Here is a 10,595-nt window from a genome sequence, read left to right on the forward strand (position 1 = left end):
GAAATACTTATTAATTTGCCATATGAACACTTTGGGGGTGATTGAGCAAGTTGCTAGATAATTGCATGTGCAGGGGATCTTGAAATGAATTCTCTTCTGGCAGGCTATGGATCAAACAATGGCTGCTAATTCTCAGAAGAACAAGTTCTTGATTGATGGATTTCCCAGAAATGAAGATAATCTTCAAGGCTGGAATAAGACTATGGATGGAAAGGCGGATGTTTCTTTTGTTCTGTTTTTTGATTGTGACAACGAGGTAATGAAGTGTGTTAGCCTAACTTCTTTTCTTGCTATGTTGTGAGATTCACTGAAGAACGATAAAACTCAGTTGGGTAGTGAATCTTTCAATATCAAGGGACTGGTGTTGGAGTAGAAGGAAAACTTGATTTGTGAGTTTCAGGCATTTTGGCAACTTGTTTCTGCAGATGAAGAACTGCAGGCTTCTGCAATAGCAAGTGAATAATTACACTTGGTACAATCGTCTGCAAATAAATTTTACTGAAGAAGCACTTCAAAGAATTGCATTCTGGAGCGTTTATAAAAGCTTTAAATATATTAAACAATCATTTGATTCATGTTCAGAAAACATTGCTCTGTTTACTCTTAAAGATTTCAGTCTACTTGTTTGGTAGCAATGTTTGCTTTAATTCTAAAGTGCTGACAGCGTAAGTCTTAATTTTCATAGTTGTGAGCTGTGCTGTAGGATACCTCATAATCAAAATTGTATTCAGCAAGTCATTAATTATAAGGGCTTTTTGACAATGATACATTATATTAATTAAACAAATGCCATGATATGCTGTCTCTTTAATATGACAGTGCCCTTGAGGGATAAAAACTGATCGTAAAATAACATCTTAATCTGGCTTTCCTCCTTTCCCCCAGTTTTCTAAGAAATGTTGCTATTTTTTTCTTAATTGCAGTTTTTTAGTCTCAACAAGTGTGGGTCTATTTTTCTGCTTAATAAAGAAAATAAAAGGTTAAGTGAAAACTTTCATTGGGGGTGTGTTAATTTTGAGATTCTAATTTTTACTATAGATGTACTTTGTAGGGAAAAAAAAGTCACCTAACTATTGTCCTCTTGCATGCATAAGGTAAATACACTCATGAGGTGTACACGTGTCAGCATTGCTTACTTAACTTTAGGCTTCAAAACTAACAGTTCAACGGGCAGCTTTTAAGTATGGTTTTGTAATTTTTACTGAGACTTTGCTTTTTAAATCTTCTTATGGCAATGCCAAGTAAAAATAATATAACTTTGAATAAATTAACGTGTCATCTTACATAAATTTTTGAGAGAACACACCAACTCTTTTTCAGTGTAAGCATATATTGGTAGTCTAGTCTGACATTGTGCTTTTCAGATCAGAACACATCCATGAAAATCAGATCATTTTCTTTAAATGTCTCAAGTTGGAGTCTTATTCACACCACAGAACTTGATGTTGCTTTTGCTTCCACTGACCCTAATTCCATTTTAAGAACTCGCATCTTAATAAACTGGTGAAATATAGAGCTGTCATCCTTTTTCTGTGGAATAATCTTAACTCCCTATGTGAAGTCTGGCTTAAATATATCTGATCTGGACAATATTTTGTATGTCTGGACTATCTAGATTTGTTACTAATTCATAATTTATTTTGTTTTGCTCCTGCTTTTCAGGTAAGCACATTGTGTTTGCAGTTATGATCATCCTTTTGATGTCTTTTGTAGATATGTATTGGTCGCTGTCTTGAAAGAGGCAAGAGCAGTGGTAGAAGCGATGATAATCGGGAGAGTCTGGAAAAAAGGTACTATATCCAAAACTTTTCAGTTCTCTTCTGTTTTAATGTTATTATGTAAATAAATGCATTCTTTGCTTTCTCCTAGAATTCATACATATCTGCAGTCTACTAAGCCTATAATAGACTTATATGAGAGAATGGGAAAAGTCAGAAAAGTGGATGCCTCTAAATCTGTTGATGAAGTAAGTATGTAAGCCTGAAAACACAGGGATGGCAGTGTGTGGGCTACATATTTATGGCATTCTTCTTGGTTGTATGTATGGTCAGTGAAGCTAATTAGGCAGTGATTTCTGAATGAGTTTATTACTGAAGGAGGTTGTGGAACTTTCATTTTGACTTGTAAAGAACTAATTGAGATAGGAATAACGAAGAAATCAATTTGTTCTGCTTGAACATGAGCTGGACTAAAAAGATTTTTATTGTTTCTGTGTTCAACAGTTTCTTGGCTTTTTCACTTTCATGAGATCTTGCTTTTCTGAAATATTTATTATTGTTCTTATGTCCCGCTTTCCCAGAGTTGGTGCCAATTTTTCTACTGAAGAATCACTATGAAAATTTTAAGAAAAACATCTTTAAATCCTATCAATTATTGTGTGCTGGATTAACTTGAAGTGACTGTTTACCTAACACTTCATAAAATTAATAATGTTTTAATCTCTCTCTTTTTAGGTTTTTGAAAAAGTTGTACAAATTTTTGACAAAGAAGGCTAATTCCCAGCTTGAAAGTTCGTTTAAACTTGTGCTTGAATCTTGCTTGAATAGCTGCTACTGCAGTCCACTCTTTGTAATTGTTTTAAAAGGTTTTTTTTATTGTTTTTCACATATTGATTGATGATTGAAAAAGCAGTTAATTACAAACGGATCTGTTTTTTTGATAGGAAATAATTTCTCGTGGCTATAGTATACAAGTTTCAGGGTTCTCCATTAGTATAAGTTCAGTTGCTCATGTGGCAAAATCGTAGTTAAAACACATCTCTGAAGAGACTGTACTGTCACAGTTCTGTGCCTGTCATGGGCGGCCCTTCTTTATTGTCATGCACCTGTCTTTCTTAAGGATCAACTAAACAACAACATTAAGCAATGAGGGACCTGTGTGCCCGTGTTTATCTTTCGGATGTTTGGACCAATTTGAGGAAACATTTTTTTTCAGAGTATAATTTTTGTCACAGAGTTCCCTGTTGCCCCCAAACGTGTATTCTGTAAGTAAAACTACAGTTAGTATGAGAATCTGTTCTAGCAGTTCTCACAAAACTATTTAATATGCTGTTCAGCAATAGGCATACAAAGTAGTTTATGGAAAGTGGTGCTGTCTTATGATTCTGGGTGTAAACTGTCTTGTAAGTTCCTGACTATCTGGATGACACGACCCTGGGCTTTGCCTTGTCTTCGTTTCCAAAAAGTTGAGAATATCATTTCAAAGTCAGGTCAGTTTTCCATTCTCATTTATTTTGAATGATAGTTTAGTTCTTAATTATGGCATGACCTTCACAAGGTGCAAAACTCTTAAATAGTGTACATTAAGCAAAATCTTCTAATAGTTCTGTCTTTTGTAACAAGTGGAAGGGATTTCCTGTATTATAATTACTGAAATACTGTGTTACTGAATGCTTTAAGGTTTATTACTTGGGGAAATATTTTTATGGTTAAACTTACGAATTTGTTTCCCTAAAAGTATATAATTTTAATAGTTGCTTTGAAAAGTTTGTAAATGATTGCACTTTTGTTATTATGTGGTCAGCTGAAGGGAAAATATCTGCAGAAAAAGTCCCATTCTCTTAAACAGATTGGGTCCTGCTTTATCACATTCTCTTGCATTAGTATAGTCAGCAGCAATAATAGTTGGGAGAAGCAGATAACTAGCTGAAAAACGGTATTTTAAGCGTTTGTACAGATGTGATGTAATTCTACCTTTTGTTTAAAGTAACCTCCCCCCATAAGATTAGTATGCATAGGGGCCCAACCATGCATTCCTTGCACACCCTGAGCTTTCACTGAAGAAGCCCCAAGAAGGCTTGAGGATGGGTGTTTTAACTAATTTTAGTGATAGGATTCTTCTTGCTACATTAACTGACATTAGTATTGGTTTGTGATGGGCTGCAAATTACAGGGAATTGCAGTTAGAAAATTTGAGGATTCAGCTTTTCTTTATTGCTGACTTTCTATATTTAAAGAAAGCTTTAAATTAAGCCAAGTTCTAATTAAAATTAGTTTTGTTGGTCCTCATCCTGTGCTCTGATGTGTGCAGGCAGGTTTGTATTGCATGAATACTTGTTTTACTGAGGTTCCTGCTACTGTTGGACTGGGGAAGAGGTGGATACGGAAATAAAGAGTAAACTACAGGGTCTTTTCCAGTATGGTGGTAGTTCAAACAAAGGACTGAGCACAAATACCTGTTTACTATTGCAGAATATATGGACCATGATTACTTCTGTGAGTATGGGAGGCTAATGCTTTTGCTTTATGAATTTTCCTTTAAAATAAGTAAGTAAATCATGGAATGTAATTCTTATTGTTTAAGTATGCTGACATAGGATAGGACCCAGTGAAACTATACTTCTGATGTGAAGGCTAAAATCAGGACTTTTTTCAAGACTTCAGGCAGGATTCTTTAATCTCCTTAGAGATTTAATTATCTTTGTTTCTCAGTTACTGGCTCTTACAAATTCTGCTGAGGATAGAATATCTGTTTTTTCTCATCATATACTTTTCTATGTATTTAAGTGCTAAAACAAACAAAAAACCCTTTAGAGCAAGTTGTTTATTTTTGTTGTTTTTTTTTTTAAAGACAAATGTTTTGGCAATACTGAATTTGGAGTGGATTGTAATGTCTGTACAAAGACTAGTTATTTTTGTCCTTTTATTTATTGAAGATGCCATTAAATGTTACAAAACCTTTCAAGTTGGATTTAAAATTGAAATGAAGATTAAAGGTAATATGCCAATGTGTTGTGCCCACTTAGCAGCAAAACTGTACACAGAATTTGAGAAGATCGAATAAACTTTGTTCTGTGGCTTAATAGGAGTGCTTGGCTTAATTTCTCTGTACATATTTATGAAAAACATCCCTTATAACAGTGCTAATATACACGTACACTTCATATATCTTGCATGGACAAACACACACGGATATGTCTATAAAGGTTCAGCTTTCAGCATCAGAACTGAAGTCCTGAAGAGATGAGAACTCCGCAGGCATTTCCCTAATCTTTCTTGATTTCTTGACCTTTTCTTGATTATATAGGTTTGTCAAGTTACTACATTCTTACAGTTCTGCAGCAGTAATTCGTTTGGAACGTCTGTGAAAGAAATGGGACTTGGGAAGTGGACCAGGAAACCTGATCCTATTGTGTGGCTACTGTTAGAGATTTATATATATTTTTTTCATTTTCCTTGCTTCCTTGCTCAATCACTGACTTCTTGGATGCTTTTCTGCTACTCTGCATCACAAGTTTATGTGCTTTGCTGGAGATTGTGTTCTTAAAGGAGCTTTTCTTCCATTTGGGGTATTTTTAGTCTAGATGCATCAGTTAAGAACTTGCTTTTGGACACTGGTCATGATTGCCCTTCAGGATAGACAAACTGAAAACTGTTTTGGATATCGGTGGAAGCAGGATTGGTGCAGCATAATTTTTTTTTTTATTTAATTTTTTTTAGAAGACAAACACACAAAAAAGTGGAGGGGTTGCCAGGCTTATTTTAAGTCTTCATATTTCACAGAGAGGTTTGTCACAAATGAGTTGTTTATTCACATGTAGGTTTCCAGTAAACAACATGTTGAACTTGAAACCTTACTCTGGAAAGATTTGCACAGCTGGCCTAAAAGGAATGGGAAAAGCAGGGAATTTTCCAACCCGTGTAGGTAGCTTTCTGCTGGTAAAACTGTGTAACCAAATGTTGTTATTTTAAAAACTGTTGCTGAAAGCTTACTCTGAGGATGTGGAGTCTCCTAGGGGACAGACCGACAAGGGTAAGACTCTGGTAGCTTGTCCCAAAGCAAGCTTTCCTCTCCCAAAGGTAGGAGACTTGAACTGAAAATCCCTGCCAGAAAGGTGCTGATTTGTCAGGGGAGTGAGGCAGGAGAGACTGGTGTGGCGAAGACTGCAAGCACGAAGCAGAGGATTGCTGCAGTATAAGATATTCCCCACTGACAACATTTGTCCTTAATAAAAAGAGGTGGTTTGTGAGGGAATTCCAAGATCTTATGCAAAACAGCAGGGAAATCCGTGTGCTGCTGCCCAGGCTCAATTGAGGAGAATGGGAAAGTTAAAATGGGAAAAAAAAATTGGCTCAGTCTGGAGCTGCCAACTGTTGTTATCTGTTGGCAGTTTCGAAGCTGCCAGCAGTTAGGAAAGTTACGGCTTAGTGGGCTACTTTCCTGCTCAGTTTGAAGTTCAGTACCAGTTCGGTCCCTGTTGCGAAGCAGATGTCTCTGAAAGCTGCGATCTGCGGCTGCTCGGTTGGCCTTCTGCTCAGGTGGGGCCGACACGCTGAAGAAGAGCAGAGCAGATTACTGCTTCGAGGTGCAGCGCTTAGGGGCTGCTCGCGTGGGGCCGTGTGCTTGCTGTAGCCTGAAGATCCCCGGAGTAACGGCTGGCTAATAGTGAAAACTGCAAGACGATGCAAAGATGATTCAGCTAATCGGGTAACAAAGGAGACAGCAACAAAAATATTAAGACTTTGGATTGCATAGAGCAGCAGCTCTCGCCCTCTTTTGATCTGCAGACCTTTACAAATCTTCCAGTGGAGATACGGGAGCATAGATGAATTTAATCCTGCTGCTCTCAGCTATTTTTCATGGATTGCTTAGTTTAAGATGGTGGTTTTCAGCCTGTGGTCTGTAGAGTATTTGTTGGTAACAATAGATGTCTTTATTGAGTCTGTTAATCTGCTCAGCTGAAGTATTCTCTATCCTCTTTGCTTTCTGCCTTTTAATGTCTTTTCCTTACCTTTCTGAATTGCAGATACTCTTTGGGATGGTGAAGGGGTGCTCTTACCAATCTCTGTTCCTTGCAAAAGCAGCAAAATCTTTAAGTACCGCCAGCCTACTGCTGTTTCTGCCAGCGAGCTTGGTGCATAATCTGTTACAAAACTGATAATAAAGCGTGTTGTGCTATTTTTTAACTATAGAAAATCTTTGTACTACCTGTGCTCTTTTCTCCTGTGAGATCAGATGTGCCCATCTTGCTTCAGCACAATGCTTAGCAGCAGTTGCATGAAAAAACCTCACTCAGTAGACACTGAACTAGCAGTGACCTGTCATGCTTCGATGGGAGCAAGTGAGATGATTGGGGAGGGGAGTGAAGATACTTAAGGAAGCTCAGTCAATTCTGCTCCACTAATCAGACTCCGGCTTTAGATACCTATCTGTTCCGCGCGGCAGCGATGCTTGGATTTACTCTAGCTCATCTTTTCACAATTATGCTGGATAGAAATTCATACAAATGCGCTCCCTGCCTAGAAGTTGGCTGTCTCCGCTTGTTCTCTGCCACCTTGAATTTCAGGAGTTACAGGGGCAGGCATTTACCTCGGGGTAAAGCTGTAGATTCTAAAATGGGCAGAATGAAGACAAATTGAGCCATTCTTGTGAAGAGCTAGATGCACAGCTCGTTTCGCTGCGAGCAGCGATGCCAGGCTATTTTGTCATCCTGGTTTATAACTGTATTCAGACAGCAAAAGAGAAATCTTCTCTTCCCCCTCAAATATTTGGCAGAAAGCTTGCTTTTGTCTAAAATGCTCCTTAAGTACTGTGCAAAATATTCAATGCTAAACCAAATAACAGTTTGAGTTGTGCTTTTTCTTTCTAATTTACAAATAGGAGGGTTTGGTTTAGTTTCATGTAATAGCCCGCTGCAGCGAGACAACTCTTGGAAAATGCAAGGCGCCATCCCAAAAGATATTATCTGTTTTATTCTGGAGGGCTTTTTAGCACAATGCAGTTCCTTTATGGTAAGAAACAGCAAAGACTGCGGGATTGCTGGGCAGCTCTCAGGGTAAGTATGATATACGATGGTATATGGAAATGGTATCTTATAAAGCGGATCCCTTTGCACAAAGCTAAACCTCTGTGCTCAGCACACGTTTTCGTTTAGTGCTGTGAGACGTGAAAAGGTATTTTGGGATGACTTCTCAATTGGATCAAGTCTTTGGAATGAAGCTCAATCTATCATGGGGGACTTCAGGGACTACCAGAATCTGTCAAGGTACTTGGAGGATCAGTTTAACGCGTGGTGGCCTCTTCATGGAGCTGTCTCTTCAGGTTGCTGCTTGGGGCATTGCCACTGTTGTCTTCGAAGCGAGATCCAGCTGAAGTCCCCTGCTGTGATTACCAAATATTCCAATGATATGTTCTAACCCAAATACCTCTTGTCATCCGAGTACCTCCTGGGGTTACGTTTGCTCTGATGGAAATCATCAGTGCCTTTTTTTCAGGGGAGGACTGGCACAGAACAAAGCTCAGCTGCTGGCCCCACCTCATACTCCGCACACTCACATTTCCTTTGGGAGGGAGATGTTCTGTGGGTGTTGTAGTGGCTTGTCTACTTCCATTTTAGTTTCCAGGCCACTCACCCTGGATGGACAAATTTTCCCAGCAGCAAAGCACCTCCCTACCCCAAGAGGGGAGATGGTTGCTGGAGAGTTAGAGCAGCCCTTGGGCACAGGAGACAACGATGTCATGAAACATCCTGGATACATTTCACAAATGAAAGTGTAATCAGCAGCCACATTTTTGCTGGCTAATCAGAATGTCCATGGAAAATAGACATAGGGGTAATTTTACCGTATTCTTTTTCATTTAAAGTTTTCTGCGGAAAGAAAGTGCATTTGACCGCTTCCTTGTGACACAGAGCTCGGCATTTGAAATGCTTGTTCCTGAAGCGAGCACTGCATTTGGCTCGCCATGTGTGACTTCTTGTGAAGCTTCCCTGGGCTCTTGGATGCTGTTCCTGCCAGCAAGAGCAGATTGCTTCCAGCAATAAACATCCCACAAAATTATGTATGTTCTTTAAGAAAAGTACCAAGATTTTCTGCTAATTGCAAAAATACATAATGGATGCCTTCAGCATCTGTTATTTATTCTATAACCAGCTTTCATCCAAAAGTAACCTTTAAACAAACATTAAGATTGGATAGTTTAACTGTTCCAATGTGTCACACACATCTACACCCTCCAGTTTAATTATGTTTGAAACATGCTTGTATTTGACTCTTAGTGAGAGGGAGAGTTGTTTATATCTCCAGCTCGTAGACGTTCACAACCTGGAGAAGACGATGCTTGGAGCCAGACGCGAAAGCCTGTCTCGGGCGTTTAGCTTTGCTTTTTTGGGAAGCGGCCCCACAGCCTCCTGGAGGTAGGATTGTGCTCGCAAGGCAATTGCTTAAATGTGCCACAAGGAGGGGTGCAAGGTTCACCGAGAAGAGGACGCGGATTGCAAGTGTGGTTCATAAACTGTGCAGTATTCTCCGTGTATTGAAAGACCTAGTTTCCTTAAAAAGCCTTTTTATTTTATTTTTTTTCTTTCTGATAATGTAACTTTAAAAAAAAAAATCCCATAAGGAAACACATTTTGGGATGGCGTTTTGTTGCCGAGAAATCTGCTATATTGGTAACTTGGCAACAGTGAACATCAGGCTTTTTTGTCAGTTCATTTAATTGCATCTAATGAGAAAAACTAGATGGTGCCAATTTAATTATTGCGGATGTTCTGTGCCACCAGGTTCGTGACAGGTTTGTCATTCCCGTCCTGAAACAACTATGGAACTTTTTGAGCTTGGCTTGGGTGAGATCTTTCCATGAGAGAAAGAGTCATATACCTGGTGTCCTGGAAACTGTGTGTTCCTGGTGTCTCCATCCCAGGCTGATGGAGAGACTTCTCTGAGAAGTGAGAGCTGGCACGGGGAGCGCCAGAGGTGAAGCTGCTGGGAAAAGCTGAGCGCTAAGCACCTGGTTCCCTTCCACAGGGCAATTTTAGAGGAAAATGTGTAGCTACACAGCCAAAACCTGCACTGTTTTGGCTGTTGAATGATAGTTCTTGACAAAAGCTAGTTGCTAATTGCTTACAGAACAGCTCAGGACCTGCTGACCGTCCTGCCATCGCTGCCCCACGCTGCAGTTTCAGGATGAGCCTGCTTTAGGATCTGTGCTTTAGGACCCGTCAGTGCAGTGTTCTTAGGGCACTGCTTCATGTTGGAAGAGAAGTGCCTTGAGAACAAGTTAACACAATTGCAGCCAGAGTCAGAACCAAAACCAGCCTGGGATTCTCCTTCCCCTTGTGGGGTGTGACATCCCGCAGTACTTGTGTCCAGCTCTGCTGCACGATAAAAGGCTAGATAATTATGCTTCAGATAACACGTGTCTTTAAAAGTTAATAAGAACATCACTTAATTAAAATAAGGCACAAATGACCTTAATAGTAATAAGAAAAGGTGATAACCTTCATTTTGAAAATTAGTTGAAAAATGATTCATCCATTAACTGTCAGTGTGACAGAAATTACTGAGGGGAAGGGAGATTTTGAGTCCTAGGGGGAGAGCAGGTAGGTTTCTGCCAGCCCAGTACGCACAGGGTCACCACAGCAGCTAACCATGGTAGGCAGGAGGCATATTAAGAGCCTTAATTAGCTCTGTTGTCACTTTTCCATCATGAGCAATTAATTAGCTCCTGCCTTATCTATACTGCTGTCCCCTCTCGGAACTGCACGGTCCCATAACAATATGAGCTCTGGGGAAAAGAAAGGGATAAAAGTGGGGAGGTGAGAGCCCTCCAGAGCAGCTAAGGAAATGCTGAAGGGTCCCAAAAGGGTAAGGTCTTTG

The 10,595-nt window shown here is 39.4% G+C and overlaps 1 protein-coding gene across 2 annotated transcripts in view; it reads left to right on the forward strand.

Moving 5' to 3' along the window:
* CMPK1 (cytidine/uridine monophosphate kinase 1) overlaps positions 1 to 4,801 on the forward strand; it is a 13,654-nt gene extending 8,853 nt beyond the window's left edge. Inside the window, exons 3-7 of one of the 2 annotated variants that reach the window (XR_014695563.1) lie at positions 104 to 256; positions 1,714 to 1,790; positions 1,870 to 1,966; positions 2,454 to 3,208; positions 4,303 to 4,801. Coding sequence is in view for 1 of the 2 variants with exons in the window: in XM_084528096.1 (XP_084384222.1) it covers positions 104 to 256; positions 1,714 to 1,790; positions 1,870 to 1,966; positions 2,454 to 2,495 (369 nt within the window). In the remaining variant the exon portion in view is untranslated. Of the gene's footprint in view, positions 1 to 103; positions 257 to 1,713; positions 1,791 to 1,869; positions 1,967 to 2,453 lie in introns of both variants that reach the window. The other variant, XM_084528096.1, reaches the window with a different exon arrangement.
* The last annotated feature ends 5,794 nt before the right edge of the window (positions 4,802 to 10,595 follow it).

The sequence above is a fragment of the Aythya ferina genome (genome assembly GCF_964211825.1).
Source record: "Aythya ferina genome assembly, chromosome: 8".
Taxonomy (NCBI): Eukaryota; Metazoa; Chordata; class Aves; order Anseriformes; family Anatidae; genus Aythya; species Aythya ferina.